This window comes from Musa acuminata, chromosome BXJ2-1 (assembly GCF_036884655.1).
Source record: "Musa acuminata AAA Group cultivar baxijiao chromosome BXJ2-1, Cavendish_Baxijiao_AAA, whole genome shotgun sequence".
Classification (NCBI taxonomy): Eukaryota; Viridiplantae; Streptophyta; class Magnoliopsida; order Zingiberales; family Musaceae; genus Musa; species Musa acuminata.
In genome coordinates this window covers 801,216-820,167 of record NC_088338.1, presented here as the reverse complement: position 1 = coordinate 820,167, position 18,952 = coordinate 801,216, and the positions used below count along the sequence as shown (strand labels likewise).

General features: G+C 42.7%; 3 protein-coding genes across 7 annotated transcripts; 2 read left to right on the top strand and 1 right to left on the bottom strand.

Annotated features, from left to right (window-relative positions):
* The first annotated feature begins 746 nt into the window (after positions 1 to 746).
* On the top strand, positions 747 to 8,045 carry LOC103988946 (heterogeneous nuclear ribonucleoprotein 1). Of its 5 annotated transcripts, XR_010481527.1 has the most exons (5): positions 747 to 1,081; positions 2,464 to 3,769; positions 4,373 to 4,555; positions 5,018 to 5,098; positions 6,624 to 8,045. XR_010481527.1 is itself a non-coding variant. In XM_009407642.3 (2 exons), exons 1-2 carry the CDS (start codon positions 860 to 862, stop codon positions 3,631 to 3,633), a joined length of 1,392 nt encoding a protein of 463 aa, XP_009405917.1. In that variant the 5' UTR covers positions 747 to 859; the 3' UTR covers positions 3,634 to 4,039. The 5 variants fall into 5 exon arrangements, 1 of the variants encoding a protein (XP_009405917.1); XR_672000.3 differs by lacking the exon at positions 5,018 to 5,098; XR_010481526.1 differs by lacking the exon at positions 6,624 to 8,045 and having other exon boundaries at positions 5,018 to 6,251.
* LOC103989752 (protein unc-13 homolog) lies at positions 6,665 to 10,304 on the bottom strand. The gene is made up of 5 exons (XM_009408707.3): positions 9,619 to 10,304; positions 8,584 to 9,477; positions 8,039 to 8,500; positions 7,770 to 7,956; positions 6,665 to 7,698 (listed from the first exon to the last, which is right to left on the bottom strand). The coding sequence occupies exons 1-5, from the start codon at positions 10,165 to 10,167 to the stop codon at positions 6,665 to 6,667; spliced, it is 3,126 nt and encodes a 1,041-aa protein (XP_009406982.2). The 5' UTR covers positions 10,168 to 10,304.
* Positions 10,305 to 15,183: 4,879 nt separating this feature from the next.
* LOC135597985 (3-ketoacyl-CoA synthase 12-like) lies at positions 15,184 to 16,864 on the top strand. The gene has a single exon (XM_065091499.1). The coding sequence runs from the start codon at positions 15,353 to 15,355 to the stop codon at positions 16,712 to 16,714; it is 1,362 nt and encodes a 453-aa protein (XP_064947571.1). The 5' UTR covers positions 15,184 to 15,352; the 3' UTR covers positions 16,715 to 16,864.
* The last annotated feature ends 2,088 nt before the right edge of the window (positions 16,865 to 18,952 follow it).

The window sequence follows — 18,952 nt, the reverse complement described above, 5'->3', positions numbered from 1 at the left end:
AAATATACTAATATCACATGATTACATATGATCAATAATACAAAACATTCCAAAAACCTAATGATCATTGGTGTTTCAATAACTCCAAACAATTAAAATGATGTTGATTTTTAAACTTCATTCTTGGTAAAAAAAAGAAATCAAAAATAAATATATGACTTTCTTTATTATTTCAACATAAGAAATAAATGAAAGAATAAAAAGAGACAACAATGATCACAATACCAAGAAAAAAAAAGAATTGTATGATAAAAAGGAAAGAGAAAATAAAATACATCACTTATGTTTTATAACAAAATATAATTTTATAATTAGTAAGTAGAGCATAAAAACACTTAGAAACGTTATGATTATAAACACATAATTCTTCGAAACATCTAGGAAATTGTCGTGTCTTAACATAAATACAGAATAACAAAAGAGACTTTTTTTTATTAATATATATCTTCTTATATTTGTTGTAAGGATCCAAAAAATAATTACTTTAATTTTAATAATTATATAAATGATAAAATATTAATTTTTAAAATTAGAATATTATAGAAAGCTATTTTTTATTTTTTATATCCAATTTCTAAGTCGGGACTCAGCCTTAAATAAACGGCTACGATCTAATCATCAAGGATGACGGAGGCATCGTGGTCGTCGAAGCGAGCGTCGAGTCCTTGCGATTTCCGAAAGGGTAACCTTCGCACCTGTCCGAACGACAAATCTCGACCATTGGATTGGAATCAACCTCGCATTTTGTCCCTCTCCATTTGGGTTTCTCTTCTTCGGTTCCTCCCAAAGTCGGCGGCGTCACCTCTCATTCTCCTCTCCTCTTCCTCTCTGCGTCTCCTCCATTATCCCGCAGGGTGGGATGGATTCGGACGAGGGGAAGTTGTTCATCGGCGGGATTTCGTGGGAGACCTCCGAGGAGAAGCTCAGGGAACACTTCGGGAACTATGGGGAGGTCCTCGACGCCACCATCATGAGGGATAAGACCACTGGCCGCCCCAGGGGCTTCGGATTCGTCGTCTTCGCCGATCCCTCCGTCCTCGACCGCGTCCTCCAGGACAAACACAACATCGATGGCCGCAACGTGAGCTTCATCACCTTTTCTCTCTACTTGTTTTCCTTCTCGGATCCGTAGGTTTTGGATGTGTTTTGCTTGGATTTGATGTGAAAATGGGTCCATTACTTAGATCTGTGGATTATTTGGCAAATTCGTGATGGTTGTGGAGTTTCGGTTCTTAGGTTTTGATGATGTGAGAAATAGGGTTTTGACGTGTGGTCACTACTTATACTCGTTAAACTTATTAACGTTGTGTTTTTATTCTTCTGACAAAAAAATTAGCGTTTTTTCTTTGTGTTCTATGGTTTTGTCTCAGTATTTTGGACCACGAAATTGTCACGATTTGCTAGTGGTCTTTCTTTTTTTAGAAAATAATATCAGATGGTTTATTTGATCTTTCAACAATTTGGGATCTCTATCATCTTTCTGGAGTATATGAATTTTTTTTCTTGTATTCTGGTGCACTTATTTGTATGGAGTTGGATTATGGGTTACCTCAATTAGTATATTAGAGTGACATACGAAATTTGTTATAAACTGATTTTAAGGTTTGGTTCTTTCTCATGCTTAGCTGTTTGATGTACTGCTGGAACTTTCTTGGTCCATCTCTTGCGTTTGGCATATGGATTTTGTACTTCATTTATATGCTTGAAGTTGATTACTATCTTGAGAGTTTATTTTTGTTTTGCGCTTATGATTAGTTATGCTTGTATTGTGCTATCTTTGGAGACATGCGGAGCTAATTGGTTCTTGCTATTCATGCCTTTTATAAATTTGACGTGTGGTTTCTGTTCCTGATATTGTTTCGAAAATCTGGCAGTAAGAGATCTTTGTTTGGGATTAAATTCATGATGATGGACAAAATTGATAGGGTATTTTGCCTCCTATAGAGTGACATTTTATTTAATGGAAGACGATAATTATCAAGAGAACTTTTGGATGATGAGAAAGAGGTGAAGAAGATTAGAGAAATAGAACAAAAACTCGAGAAAGAAGTGACTGTTAATTTCAACAAGGTATCATATGTTTATATACTTTATCGGGGTGGTGGGGGAAAGAAGTTAATCTTGCTGCCTTAGAAAATTCTTCATAAAAGAGGACTACCAGGAATACGCTCTATGTTATATTAATATAATTTGATGTCATATGTTTTTTGTTTACTTTTGAAGATGCAATTTTGTAATGGTTTAGTTTGTGGGAGAAGTTACAGGACATTACAGAAAGTCGGATCATTTTAATCTTTTTGTCCTTTCTTTATATCTTGCATTATTTTTCTGTTGGCATTCTCTGAAAGGTTCCTTTTCTTTTGTGATGTAGAAGAGTATTGGTGAAATCTTGATACTGCGTTCTTTCTTATCTGTTGATGTCCATAGTATCTTTTTTTCTGTACTTCCTGATTTGATCACCAGGTGGAAGCCAAAAGGGCTCTTTCGAGAGAAGAGCAGCAAACATCTGTCAGGTCTGGAAACCCCCCTGTCGGGAGGTCAGTGGGAGCAGGTGCTGGTTCAAGCATCAGGTCCAAAAAGATATTCGTTGGAGGGTTGCCACCCACCCTGACAGAAGATGGATTTCGTCAGTACTTTGAGGCCTACGGCACTGTAACTGATGCAGTTGTGATGTATGACCAAAATACCCATCGCCCTCGAGGCTTTGGGTTCATCTCTTTTGATTCAGAGGATACCGCTGATGAAGTTCTTCTCAAGCCCTTTCATGATATGAATGGCAAGCTTGTGGAAGTCAAGCGTGCCCTTCCAAAAGATGCAAATCCAAACACTGGTAGCGGCCGATCAATGGCCGGTGGGTCGTATCCGTCATATGGTGGTTCTAGTGGTAACTCTAGCTCATATGATGGTAGGCCAGATGCTAATAGGTACATGCAACCTCAATCAGGAGGCGGTGGATATCCAGCCTACGGCTCCTCTGGCTATGGTGCACCTGGTTATGGGTTTGGAGCAGCAAATAATGGTGTTGGTTATGCAGGTTATGGTGTTGGGGGCTATGGAAATGCCGCTGGGGGGTACGGTGGACCTCCTGGGACCTATGCAAATCCTAATGCTCCTAATGCTGGTTATGTAAGTGGTACCCCAGGTGGTCAAAGGAACCTTTGGGGTAATCAAGCTCCAGCTGGTTATGGTTCTGCAAGCTATGGTGGAAGCACAGCCTATGGTCCAGCCCCCTCATGGAATTCTTCAGCAGCCAGTGGAGGATCTGGTGCAGCGCCAACCGGCCAAAATGGGTCCTCTGGTTACATGAATCAGGGTTATGGTTATGGTGCATATGGAGGGTCAGAAGGGCCTTATGGTAACCAAGGTGGCTATGGGTCTGTTGGTGCACGCGGTAGTGGCGGTTCAGTTACCAATCCGTCGGGAAACTCAGGTGAACAAGGACCTGGATCTGCTTACATGGGTGGTGGGTATGGAGATGCTAATGCAGGTTCGGGTTATCCAAATGCATGGAGGTCTGACCCTTCACAGGGAGGGCCGTATGGAGCATCTCATGTGAATGGGCCCCCTGGTGGTCCAGTTAGTTATGGAGGTGGTTATGGTGGTCCACAGGGCAGGCAAGCCCAGCAGCAGTAACTGCAGAAGGATTTCAGTTCCAACTGGGTATTCATGAATGAGGGTTGGTTTTCTTATTTATGCAGCTAATGCCTCTCTTATGAGCTTCTTGGGCCATTGTCTGGCGCATCGCAAAGAAAATCAAACTTCATCCCGGGTTGGACTGCTTGATCTCAGTAGTTAAACTGCAATTCTCTTCTCTTCGTAGTATAAAATAAGTATTAGTTCTGAGGAGTAGTTGATACCTCATATTACTGTTTCGAAAGCTTCCAGTTCTCAAGTTTGGCGTGATTAGTTGTGTTTTCTGCTTTTCTAGAAATTTATGCCCTAGCTCTGCCTCTAGTTACAAGCTAGAGTAGCTAATGGACCATTTCTATTTTGTGTTTTGGTAATGTAGTTTGCTAATATATCTGTGGCATTGACTTTACTTTTTTTATGAAGCAACTTGGTGGTAGTACTGGGAATATCTATTTTGGTTGTTATCACCGCCTGCTACTATGTCTGTTCTCTTCTTGTGAGTATTAAGTGTAAAGATGTGTTATTTGCCTAGCTTCCAGATATCTGGCAGATGCTGTAGAGATGTATTTCTATCAAAGTAGCATCAGTAGCTTTGACTTAAAGAGTAGGGACATACAGAGTAGTGGAGACTACTTTATGATGGAGTAAACTGTTATTTGAGTAGGGAACATGCCAATCGTAGTAGTACTTCAGATATTTGTCAATGGCATAATCGTTTCTTCCCTCTATGCCTTTTGTACAGGCGGCGCCGCATATGAAATTGCCTCCCACTCTACCAAATGAAGCTTCTTGCAGAGTAAGGTGCAAAAGCATTGAGGAAGCTGTCACATGCTTGTGGTGTTTATTGAGCCAGAACACTTAAAAACATTGATGGTTTGATGTTTCAGTTATATGGAGGTCCCTTGGCTCGCATGAGATGCTGGTGGTATGTTAGAGATGATATACATCCATCTATGAGATTTTTGGATGCATTTTCTCTATTAACGTGAGATTTAGTAAATAATTGTTATAGATGGTCACCGGTCATGAAGTAGCTGGTTTAAGTTGAATTCTGTGAAAACAAATAGGCTATCCTTGAAAAACTTGATATAGGAGCATTGCTTATTCAATAGTTTTGATCTTATTCCGTTTTAATTTCATATAAATGTTAAGAATGATAGTAAGTTATGGTTCAGGTGCTATTTATTAACGAGTTATATTTTCAGATATCTGATCTAACAAGTTATTGAAGGTAGAATAGTAAAGCCAAGTTGGCATTAAGATTTTCAACATTAGATTAATGTTTCTTAAGGTGACAACATATTTTTAGGTCTATGCAATGCATGAATTGGTTACATTCTCTAGATATTGTGAAGTTAATCTGTTGTCTATCCTGTTGTGTTAGCAGACCATTAAGAATCATGAATCTTGCCTTTTGCAAACCGGCCACAGGCTAGCGCTAGTGTCAATGATGTTCAATGCACAGCAGGTCAGTCAACCTATGATCTCCATGCAATTCATATAGCTTTAGACTGCAGTTAAACGTAGTACAATCGATGAGCACATATTAGCGTGTTTCTGGGTCTTCTTTAGGGCGACATGTGAGATCATTTTTCCAATTTCAGAAATGTTGTACGGTCCACTACAAAGCTAGAAGTTTGGATTCCAATGTCACTAATCTTCAATAACTTGTTTTTTTTTTATCAGCATTTTTCAATTTCATTAGCACTATTTGTTCTTTAAACTTTTCTGATCTCTAGCAGACAGCTTAATAGGATTAGTTTTGTAGTTAGTTGACCAGGCAAATTGTTGGTGGAGGTTGGCAAGCTGCACACCAACATCGTGTAATCAGTAGGGTCTTCACCTGATGACCCTTTCCTCTCTTCCATTAGGAATGCAAAATAATAATAATGTCATGATATCCCAACTATTTGGGATTGGTTATATGGATGTTTTATCACCATTGATTTTTATATAAAGTTATTCTTAGTTAAATTAGGTCTTTTAATTACAATATCTATTTGTTTCCAGAGGATATGTCCATATAATGTTAAATGATTCTTTTTATTTTATTTTATCCTTTGCAAGCAACTTATTCCGAAAAGCAAGCGCAATCAACACTATTGTTGTGTTTTCGTCACCTTGGCAGCAAATGAATTCCGCTCTCTTAAATCATTCTTCCTCTTCGGATTGTATTTATTTCATCAAGTTCCTGTTTTTTTATGCAATCTAAATATCCATTGCTTCACATGATTAGTCTCCCATATGTTTTGATTGTTGCACAATCTGATCTTTACAATAATATCATTTGTTTTGCATGCTCGAATTGTGTTATGGTCTGAACCATGTCTTTTTACAAAAATATTGGTAATTGTTGCTAATGATATTGTGAACTTTTTGGTCATTGATTAATTTTCAATATTTGCAAAGAAAATATCTTGAATTTAGATATATTAAGATGTCATAGTTTGGTATCAGAGTAAGTTGAGCTGACGACTAGTTTGATCTAATTGGAAGATGGGGCATTTTCAAGTAGAGAGGAGCTTCCCAAGCCTCACTTTTTTGTTTTTTTCGTGTATTGTAATTGACAGAGCGAGAGAAGTATTAAATTCTGATGTGACCACTGTCAGAATTCCTTTGCACCTCAAACTCGATCCTTGTAGTCTAGTCATTCTGAAGGGAAGATAACACATCAACAAAAACATTCATTCTTTTCTAAATGCAGGATTACAACAAAAATACGAAGGTAAGCATTCGATGAGGTGATCGATATATGTTTTCAAGACGAATTAATTAGATTAAATACGAGCACTCGAATTTTTTAGGGACATTGTTTTCTATTATGAAATATTCTTGACTGTTGGAGTACATTTTGGGTGCATTCCTTTTGTCGAATCTGATGATACATGTATCAATTATGTCATGGAGTTAGGACAACAAAATGGTCTTTATATTAGGATAATTAGAATCCTCGTTTTCTTCTATTTACACAGGCTGTTCTCCTTTTCTCGCAGCATAGTAAACACCTAACTGTGAGTACAAACAACTACTGCCTTTACCTCCTCTTCGGCAAATCAAAAGCCCTCTTCAAGAATCGGTTCGCGACGTCGTCGTTCCGGTGGCACAACACCCTGAGCACCGTGTTGGGATCGGATCGGTGCCACCTGCCGGACGTCGGCGGCATCGGCACCCGCTCCATTGACCTCCCCAGCCCGCTGGCTTCGCATGCCATGATGCTGAACTCCTCGACCAGCTTCTCGGTGGGCAGGCACATCAGCGACACCACCCCGTCCGACACCGCCGCCTCCTTCTGCACCACCTCCTCCGACAGCAGCCCCTCCCCGCTGGTGCAGAATACCCGCTTCAGGTTCGCTATGTCCTCCGCGATCATGTCGTGGTCCGTCCTCGCGAAGGCTCGCCCGCTCCCCCCGGCCAACAGCACCATCAAGAAGGCCTCGAAGGAAGCCTTCATTATCTCCTTCACCGCCAGCGGCTGCGCCCGGTCCGTGAGCACCGAGACGAGAAGCGACAGATTCTGCTTCAGGATCCGGAGGGTGGGCCGTATGCGAGCTTCAGCTACGCTGCCGACGTACAGGGAGTCGTAGAAGGACTGGGATGAGTCGAGGAAGATGAGGCGGTTAGCGGCGACCTCGGCGACGTGCAGGATGGCGGCGTGGACGGTGGAGCGGGCCAGGTCGAAGTGGGTGGGGCCGGCGGCTCGCCGCCGCGATAGCATGGGAGTGCGAGGAGACGGGGAAGGGCCGGGGCGGGAGAAGAAGGAGAGGGACTTGTCGATGGAGTGCAGGACGCCGAGGAGGTAGTGCAGGGTGTTTAGGCGCACGTAGAGTCGCTGGGTGCCGCGGCTGGCGGTGGGGCGCGGGTGGTTGGTGATGTCGCCCGCACCGCCAGGCATGCGCACCGGGTGGAAGCTGCGACGGTCTATTCCCGCTTTGCATGGAGCGTGGAGGAGGCCAGGGTCGATGCCTGCTTTGCATGGGGTGGCTGCCTTCTTCCATAGTTGCAGGACCATGGAGTCCTGGTTGCACCTCGTTAGCTGCGGGAGCGCCGGGATGTAGCTCTGCTTCGAACCTGCAGCAGAGCGTTCGGTGACCGTGATCATACTCTAATTGTCCCGTCAGAACAAAGAAGCCATTACATACCACATGACGCAACAAAAGAGATGTAGTCCTGGAACAGAGAATCCAAGCCATCTGCAAGCTTCTGCACCAGTTCATCCCTTCCTGACACTTGGATCTCGAAGAACTCGTCCACCGTCACCTTGGCCAGCTTCATCAGATCCACTGCAGACTGTGCATATGGCTCCGACTTGGACTTGGGGTTCCAAGTCTGTTGCATCGCAAAATTAACATGTATTGGTGTCAGATGCACTCTACAGGGAGATTCTTGATGATAACCATGAACCACTTACCTCTGTCTCTTTAGCTCTGAATACACACTCCCTTCCCATCCTGAGCCTCTCATCAATCCAATTCTTCATGAGGTTCAAGATGACGGAATCCACCTCGAAGGAGATCATCTCCCCCATGATCCTCTTGCCGCCGTCTTCTGCGTCGGCCGAATCCTCGACGGCCATTTGAACCAGCTTCTTCTCCAGCTTCCCCGCTGTGTGCAACACCCTCACCAACTCATTCGTGAGGCCTGTGACCCTCTCTAAGTGCTGCTTCAGCACTATGCCGAAGCAATGGTGAAGCGTCACTGCCGCCACTACCGTCGGAACAGGATGCCACCTCTTCAGTATATGGCTGTAGTTCTCCTTCTCAAACATGGCCAGCTTCTCTGTTTCTTTGGCGAGATTCACAAGTGTGTCGTTGGGGTCCTCGTCTACTTCCACCACCATGCTATCGATCTTCCCGTTCTCGTTCTCAAAGATCTGAAGTCATTGGCTTGGCTGTCAGAATTCAGTCACAAAGAACACACAGGTCTAATTGAAGGATCACATTCTTCGTCACTGACCTTGGTGAAGGTACTCTTCATGGAAGTCCTTATGTAGTGTTCGACGCGGTTCACCAAGGAGAATTTGGTTGAAGCTGGAGTCCCAAACTCGGCGAACACCCCGGCACCTCCGGCGATCGAAGAGTCCTCGCTAATTATCTTTGCCGTCGAGAGCGCCAACCGGAGCACGTTCTCCATCATCCCGATCGTGACCTTGTCGAACCAGTCGTGGTACTCGAGCAGTCGCTTCTCCGCCCACCCCTGCATCGTGGCCAATGCTGCCGACAAGGCCCGCACGTACCTGGGCTCCCTGTCGGGCCTCCTGGCGTCGTTGGCCACCTCGACGAGCATCGCGAGCGCCGCAGCGATCAGGTCCGGCTCCACTTGCCCGGTCGCGATGTATTGCTCGAACAGGACCCAAGTGAAGCACACGTTGTGGATCATCCTGTTGATCCCGAGGATGCTCCATGTCTTCTTCATCAGCTCGAGCAGCTCGTCGACCTCGTCGAGCACGACGGTCTCGTCCCGGAGATCGAAGATGGAGCGGAGCAAGGCTAGGTATAGGTACTCGTTGAGGGGGAAGCCGTCGGCCCAGTGACACACTTCGACGGGAGGCCCGATATGGGTGCGCCATGCGAGGGCCATGACGCAGTTGCAGAGAGTCCGCATCGTTTCCGAGTTCTTGCTCGTGTCGATGGGCCTGAGCTCGCTCGCACTCACGATCTCGCTGAAGCGGGCTGCGGCGGTGTTCATCCGGTCCAGGGGAATCGAGGGGTGCAAAATGAGCCCTGCCTCGAGGACCTTGAGCTGCCTCCGCTGCCATACGTGATACTCCTGAGGGTCGTTGAATTCGGACGGTTTCAAGTGGCGGAGGAGTTCGAGAGGGAGGATGATTGCTTCTGCCCTTTTACCCGCCTGATCAAGAAGAGTCATTCGATGAATTGATTGCAGGTTCATCAACATTGATTTCATATGCATCATGTTGGCGATGCACAAGCAGCGGATGCATATGGATGCAAGGAATCATGAGGGATTCGGGGGGGACGACGAACCAACCTGGCCGACGAGGGTGCGCACGAGGGTCTTCCTGAGGCGGGTTTCCCTCAGCTCCGTGACGCCCATCTGCTGCCGCATGATCTCGGCCGAAGTCATCGGCCGCTGCTTCACCTTCCCCGCCGAGGAACCAGCGCCACCCATCGCTCCCCCGCCCCCGCCCAGGCTGGACATGGCCGGCGACATCGCAGGCGATCCTAAATGCGTCATCGGGCGCATGTGGGCGGCCCTCCTCGTCCTCAATCCCAGGGCTCTCTTTATCCGGCTGCTGACCGCCATGTTCGCCCCGCCTCCGGACGACGGCCTCCCGGCAGCGTCACCAGCCGCCGCGCCGGTGGCGGTGGTCTCAGAAGGATTGTGGTAGGCCGGGGAGCGGCCGCCGAAGCCGGGAGAGGAGCGGCAGGCGGTGAAGAAGATCTCGTAGGCGGTGGCGCGGAGCTCGTCGCGGCCGAGTTCGTCGAGGCGGCCGAAGGGCCACTCCAACTCCGCGCCGTCCTCCTCGGCATCGTCGACGAACGAGCCCGCGGAGAGGCAGCGGCGGCGGCGGCCCATTCGGCGGCGGCGGCCTCGGGTCCCGTTTGCTTGTCCTTCTCTTGGGAATCGGGCGTTGGTGGTGGTGAGGAGGAGGAGGAGGAGGAGGAGGCGCAGGAGCTAGAACGAGGAAAAAGGTCGGTAATATTTCTCTCTTTTTGCTTCGTTCTGTTTGAGCTTCCCTTCTTCGTTTCGTTAAGATCCCGTGGACTCCCAAAACAGGGCAACCGCGTGGCATCTATTTGGTGGCGAAAGCGGCAGGCCCACTTGTTCCAACGCACACTTCCGTTAGTCTTGTCTGTCAAAACGGCGACAGAAACAGTCCGGACTCGGGTCGAGTGATTTCAGGGATCCGAAATCGCTCCATGGCGGTTTAAAGTCCGACCCGAATATAAATTGGTCTTCGGATTCGCCGTTCATACCAGACCCGATTTATAAATTTTTGTCGATTTCAAATATTCTGTATTTTCCCAAATATAGATTATTTCAACTTATTTATATGACAAAATTATTATTATAATATATATATATATATATATATATATATATATATATATATATATTATCAAGATTATCTTCGTTCGTTCAATACCGATTGAATTGAATATCCAAAATTAGATCGGAAGCGTTCTCAATGAATACATATCTCTACGATGCTTAAGTTAGTATTACGACGATCATAATTAATTGATGTTATAATGCGATACTATGCCAATTTTCATCCTAATTAATTTTGAAAATTTAATATAATTCAGTAAAATTAAGAAAAGTGGGTCATTTGGGAAAAGAATGAATGGATCATCCAAATTCTGATAAGCTCCCCAAAACTCTCTAAACCTGTAAAATCTCCTCTGATGTGTGAGATTGGAGAGGGTTTGAGGCAACCCTTTTCAGGCCCATGATCCATTTTTAGCTTCAAAACTACCATTTTGCCTTACAGATGTGTCATGTTGCCTGCTCCTTTTTCCTTCAAATATGATCGATAGAAAGTGATTCTAAAATCCATTGGCACAACTTTTCAGACCCTGTTGAGTCACAAGATTGCTTTTCATTACAGGACTGAACTAATACTGTGTGAGTGATGGTTGGCCTTTTAGCTGTGTGAGTGATGCACCACATAATACTGCTCCAATTTCATTTAATTCATTGACTTGTTCACTTGTGGATCTAAATTCCAGTGAGGCATGGATATATATAATTGAAGGGTTGAACAAGTCTTCTGTATCTGCATTACCTCTTGTTCTTTTGTTTACCATTCTCGATTTTTGTGAGTTTTCTTCGTGCAATATAGCAAGACCTGTACTGTATTCAGATGCATAATGGAGCTCGGTGTGAATTCTACACCATCCCATGACAGGTTTGATGGATAGATTTGACACAAGGCATCATAATTTGAAGGTGAGTAATGTTTAAACCAAGGTTTCATCTTTCCATTTGAGACCCATGTATATATAGGTCCTTAGGTGGTATGAGTTCTTTCTTATTCGAAAAGGTAAATATAATATCGTTATTTTGTTAAAACATCCGCATCGATGCTTACTAACTTAGTTCATAAAGATTTTGTTTAATTAAAACAAGTATTTGGGATTGATATAGAGGATGGGCCTAAGCTAAGTACAACGATAAGATTGTTCGTTTAAAACATCAAAGATCAATGTTTGAGTTACGAAAATTATCTATTTAAATATTTAAAGAAAAAGCTATGTATGTTGATCGTGGTTTGAATTATAAAAATAATTTTTTTTAATATTTAAAGATAAAAAAATATATTAATCTTTTTTAGATCCCGTATTGATAGGAGCTCGTGCGTATGTCCATCGTAAGTATTTGGGATTAAAACGATCCTTTACCCTTTATAAACAAGGAAAAAATCTGTCGACAGCTTTCTTTGATGGATTATTTTTAATCTGCGTTGTGCATTGGTATTTCTAATAAAAATAGTCACTGATCGAATTTAGGATTTCCAAGTATCAGATTTGAGATGATTAGCAGCTGTTGAGTCTTCAGTAGGACAGTATTAATGACTATTCCACTGCTGGCTGCATACTACATGTACTAGTTGATGAGGATAGTAATTATGATAAGACTCGGCTGATGTCAGCCGACGTCTTACGCCTCGATCGGCGTAACTACACTCGATCAACCGAACTGGAACACTGGCCGAGGCGCATTAACGCCTACTCAGGCGCGGTTCTTCACGCCATGCCAACGCCCATGTTAGACGCCACCAGCCTGCTCCCGCGGGCAGGCACATCAGGTAATACTAAATTGCCCTATAAATACCCCTGAGTTCTAAACGAGAGGGGGAGAGCACTTCTTCACTTCAAACCCCCTCCACATCCACTAACTCGATCGTCGGAGGGGTCGGGCCGAGCCTCCGACCTGACCTGTGTGCAGGTGCAAGGACGAGGTTGCTTCTTCCCGGCGTTGCGAAAAGGCTTTCCTCTCGTCGCAACGTCCCAGTCGGACCACCGTGATCGGTCGCCTGGGCAATCTCGAGGAACACCGTACCAGATCCTCGTCATTCGGACCCCAACCAAGTCACGTCGACCCCGAGACCACGACATAAAGTTGTTTACACTAACACTAGTGATAAATAATATAATAATTCAATACGTACTTAACACAACGGTCTATTATTAGTTGGATGTTAAAATTCTATTGTTAATTTTTTTAATTGATTAACCAAAAAGACCTACAGTAATAAACTTATATAAGATGACGTCTACATATTTGGTTTTTACTAGGATATATCTTTTTTAAAATCTTGATTATGTCCTTGAATTGGATTGTTTGAAGTTCAATTGATGCATGGGCCAATTCGATCCAATTGAGGTATCTTAATTCGAGTCAAATCGAAGCTCTTCGGGTTAAGTTAGGTTGGATATACAATATTCTAGTTATACTCAAATGGCAATCGAGTTAGATTCATTCACAAAATCTATTAAAAATATATTTAATTTTTATATAAATTTATTTCAAAATTATCCAAAGTAAAAAAAAATAATATACTTTTTTGGAATCATATTTTTAAATAATTATTAATTTTTAGATAATTAATTTTCTTAAAGTATCTAAGAAAATATTAATTTTAAAATAGGTTATGTAACACCCTTGATTAGTCCCACATCGAAAGTGGGTAGGATTAAGATTGACTTATAAGGGTCTTGAGTGTATTACTATTAACTTCAGCTCAAGTATTTTGGTAGTAATACTCCTGATTAGTCCCACATCAAAAGTAAATAGGATTAAAATTGCCTTAATAAGAGTCTGATGAGTGTATTATTATTAACTTCAGCTTAAATATTTTGGTCTCATGTCATAATAGGTTAGATATCGAGTTTAACTTATTTTAATTTTGAGTGTGATTAAGTCAATATATGAAATATAGGATTTTGTGATTAACTTTATGATAAATTTAGGATAATTTAATATAAAAATAATATATTTTATAACATATTCTATGAATTCGTGTAACTCAAGTATAATAACTTTTTTAGATAATTTAAGATAATTTTATAAATAAATTAATATATTTTTAAGTATAACTCGAGTTTTTTAGTCTTACGATGGTTTTAAGATAATTTTATATAAAAACTAATATATATTATATGAATTAGTGTGACTCTAAGTGTAACCCAAATGTAATTCAAGTATAACCCAATCGTAAGAATTTAAAATAATTTTATATAAAAATTGATATATTTAAAAAAATAACTTAAGTTTTTTAGTTTTATGATAAATTGAAGATAATTTTATATCAAAATAATATATATTTAATATGTTATGTGAATAAGTATAACGAATTTTCTAAGTAAATTATGATGAGGCGAAAGCAAAAAAAAAAAAAAAGGAGTGGAGGGAGAAAGAATAGAAGGATAAAGTGGAGGAGGAGGATGAGATGAGGGGGTTGAGGGAGATGGATGAAGGAGGAGGCGAAGATTGGTAGGAGTCGACAGTGGAAGTGGAGGAGGAGGTAGCTTGGGAGTGAGGGTGAGGAGAGGAAGAAGGTGATGGAGTCGGTGGAGGAGATGGGACATAATTACAAATAATAAAGAGATTATTATTTGTAATTATTGATTTTGAAATGAAGGCCCTATGAATAGTGTCAGATGATTTAAAAATAATTTATAATTATTTTAAAATATTTAAAGCAAAATATGATGTAGATATTTTAAATAATAATTTAAAATATATAATTTAAAATTAAAAATAGATAATTTATATTATAATATATAATTTGTTTTTTACATAATATAGTGAAAAAAAGAAATGATCAAAGATTTACTGGTCATATTATATTAAAAAAAGATAATTGAACTTTTTTCATGTTCATATATGCACTAAAATATTGTATAAAGATTGTGAGAAAAACTTTATCATCACCTTTTTTTTTTTTTTTTTTTTTCTTCTTCTTCTTCTTAAATACTCTGTTATCAATTGACACCTTCATTAATAAGATACATCCAGTAAAGTTTTGAATCCTCAATCTTAACAAGTTGATGTGATAAAGAACAGGTTGGATGTACTAACACTATGTTGATGTTTTAATCCATGAGCTGTAATAAGTAGATCTGATATGTCATTATTAAATAAATATTTTGGTATAGAAAATAATCATAAAAGTAGATTCGTATGATGCTATGAATGACAGGATGTATCCTTGATTGCTATATTGTGTTGGAAGCAGAGAAAGGAGAGGTGGATTCCACAAGGGGGAGAGAGAGAGAGAGAGAGAGAGAGAGCATTTACTCAAGATTGTAATGAGTGGGCATTGTTGGTTGGATGTTGAGGTTCTCCGCAAGTAAACTCAACGCGCTTAAAGCGAAAGAACTCCATGTAGGAGGAGGTCCCCTCCACACCTCTCTCTCTCTCTCTCTCTCTCTCCCTCTCCCTTGTTAGGGTTTCCAGCATGACAATCTCGTAACACCAAGGGACATTTTCGGTGGGCGGTTGGAAGCGAAGAGAACGCATTAAAAGCGGCTCTCCTCAACCTATTTCACTGCATAAATTACTCTCTCACTATCCTTCCTTCCTTCCTGTTATGGACCCAAAGCAGTAGAGTAGGAAGTGAATGTGAGATAAGAAGTAGAAGAAGAAGAAGAAGAAGAAGAAGAAGAAGAAGAAGAAGAAGAAGAAGAAGACGACTGCATTCAGTCTCCTTGCATCAGAAAAGGGAAACGAAGAGGAGCAGAAGCACCATCCCATGGAGATCCTGCAACTGTTCTCCATGGTCCTCCTGCTCTGCTCTTTCTCGTCTCTTTTATGGGTCGTCTTCGGCCGGTGGAGATACCGCAACTGCTACCTCCTTGAATACGTGTGCTTCAAGGCGTCGGACGACCGCAAGATCTCGACCGAGCTCAGCGGCGACATTGTCGAGAGGAACAAGAGGCTGGGGTTCCCCGAGTACAAGTTCCTCCTCAAGGTCATCGTCAACTCCGGCATCGGCGAGGACACCTACGGCCCCAGGAACATCGTGGAAGGCCGCGAGGAGTGCCCGACCCACGACGACGGCTTGTCGGAGATGGACGACTTCATGAACACCACCCTCGACGAGCTCTTCCGCAAGACCGGCTTCTCCCCTGAGGACATCGACGTGCTGGTGGTCAACGTGTCCATGTTCTCCCCGGCGCCCTCCCTGGCGTCCAGGATCGTCCGCAGGTACAAGATGCGGGAGGACGTTAAGGTGTTCAACCTGTCGGGGATGGGGTGCAGCGCCAGCCTCATCGCCGTCGACCTCGTCAACAGCATCTTCAAGACGCGGGGGAGGACGCTCGCCGTCGTCGTGGCGTCCGAGTCCATCGGCCCCAACTGGTACTGCGGCAGCGACAAGTCCATGATGCTCGGGAACTGCCTCTTCCGTTCCGGCGGCTGCTCCATGCTGCTCTCTAACGACCCGTCGCTGCAGCACCGGGCCAAGATGAGTTTGAAGTGCCTGGTTCGAACGCACATCGGAGCGAACAACGACGCCCACAACTGCGCGGCCCAGAAGGAGGACGACGGCGGCCTCGTCGGCTTCTACCTCGGCAGGGACCTCCCCAAGGCGGCAGTGCGCGCCTTCTCGGAGAACCTCCAGCGGCTGCTGCCGAAGGTGCTGCCCGTGAGGGAGCTCATCCTCTACGCCGCCCGGGCCGCGCGGCAGAGGCTGCGGCGTTCCAAGGCGGACGCAGCAGCGGCGGCGGCCAGGGTGAACTTCAAAGCTGGCGTCGACCACTTCTGCCTCCACCCGGGGGGGTCGGCGGTGATCGAAGGTGTAGGAAGGAGCCTGGGGCTGTCCAACTACGACCTGGAGCCAGCGAGGATGACGCTGCACCGGTGGGGGAACACGTCGGCCAGCAGCCTGTGGTACGTGCTGGCCTACATGGAGGCCAAGAAGAGGCTGAAGAAAAGGGACCGGCTACTGATGGTCACCTTCGGCGCAGGGTTCAAGTGCAACAGTTGCATGTGGGAGGTGAGCAGGGACTTGCAGGACGAGGGCGTTTGGGAGGACTGCATCCATGGCTACCCACCAGAAACCCTAGTCAACCCGTACATGGAAAAGTATGGGTGGGTCAATAGTAATGAGTAAGAAAGTAAGAATCCTCCTCCTGTGTTGTCTTCCTTTGCTTCCTCCAAGCTTGATGATGATGATGATGATTTTTTATGCTAATATGTAATGGGATCGATCCTCTTCCTCTTCCTCTTCCTCTTTGTGTTGTCTTCTGTCAATTTTTATGTTGTTACCTGATTTTAGACCATTCGAATAAAAGAGTAGTGAACATGTTTGTAATGGCTTCTTTCCTTAATGTTTTGGGACTGATAGATGAGCTTCATAATCTGCCATTGCCTGCCTGCCTGCCTGCCTACAGTGATGAATGAAGGAGAGAGAGAGAGACAGAGAGAGAGAGAGAGAAGACTGTTATCACACACACACACACCATCGTTAGTGTTTCGCTGGATTCATTCATGGCTTGCCTCTGGCATCAGAACCAACAGTGTCATGCTATAATGGACCAACCTGGAAGGAAGAGGACACCCACCCCCCCACCTCTTGAATTCAATGGCATGTGCATGTCCTCGATGCTTTCACAGCCCCGTCCATTACATCTTTACACCCATTTGGCAACACCAGACATTACATCTTTACACCCATCCGACTTAGTGGATCTCACTCACCTTCTTCAACCCACCCCAATGCTGTGCTACTACGCAGGCAGAGAATATAACCTGATGGTAATGGTGAGTAATACTCGGACACACACCCCTCTCGTTACTTGAAATCAACTGAGAGTAGCACTCGTGGGACAGTGAATTCTTGACGAGCCAAAGGTAACAACAACAAGCAACAGGTGAGTGGTCCTGTGTGGTGCTGAATTAGTTTGGCATTCGATGCATGATGACGATGATACAAAAGGAAGGCGAATCATTGTCCTTTTCATATCTAAATGATCTTGGATTCGAGTCACGGAAATAATCTTTACTCGTTAAAGGAAGATCGTATACTATGGATCTCTCTCTGCACAAATCAAAATATTAATTAGATTCATTTATTTTCATCGATCTGATTAAATGTGGTAAAACACATAATACGATCCAAATTAGTTTTTCAAAATTAATATGAATTCAAGCAAAAACAAGAAAAAAAGAAAAACCTTTGCTTGCAAGGAAACAAAGTTGGAGTCTCAATAAGCTCAAAGCCATAGAGAGAGATTTATTTATGCATATGGTATGGTTCAAAATTAACATGGATTGGAGTCAAGAAAGCAACTCCACTTATATAGATGCATGATTAGAAATATCAATCCAATTCAATATCATTCTTCCCGCTCTAAGTGATCAAGGTTTGAGTTACTTGTAGAGATAGACTAGAAGCTCAATTGTAGCAACACCAAGTAGTAGCATTTATTGATGTGATATGACTGAACATGGTAAAAGACATACAACATGGTATCATTCAAAATAGCGCACTCTGAAATTAATGTGGATTAGCATTTAAAGCTGTAGCAGAATATATATATATATATATATATATATATATATATATATATATATATATATATATATATATATATATATATATATATATATATATATGCATTAGTTGGCAACAATGCAAAGCACATAAATAAATAAATATTTTTTTGGGAGTATAAATTATACTTAAACATGTTTTTATCATGTATAAGGCACAAAGTGGGAAATTAGCAAGCATGAGTACTCTTATATAAAGAAATTTATGTACCCAAGCTAGAACACAATATTTATTGTAGTCATATAAATATAAACATAAATTCTGAAAGCTTGGTACTATTCCTGCCTCATGCACATTAATTCTCATTAAATGGAAAATGGCCCACCTGTTTGAAACTTGAGTGTTCATCTGTAGTCAACAACAACAATGAGGGGGAGCTGAGCTGCACATCACATCAAGGGCCCTAAATTTTGAACCTTTAATGGAAGCCTCTCTAATGGCACCGCAATAAATCAGATAATAATTCAGTTGTTGAAGGGTTTCCAGTTTAGATTTGTCATCCCTAAGTCAAATGGTTGCCTCAAATTAGATATCTGTGGTAGGCCATTAAGGGATGTCATTTTGTTTGAGATAAATAGCATGCATGAATTTAATTGCATATACATACTTATAATGCAGGCGATTCATGAATAATAAAACATTTATAATTGGATTCATATGTTTTATCAAGTGATAGATTATGAAAGCGGAGCTAACAATACTTAAGCTAGTTAGATACTTTCAAAATTTACGAATCCAAAGTATGGTTGATTGTGGTGTAAAAAGTTTCAAGAGGAGGATTTGAACTCGCAAGGT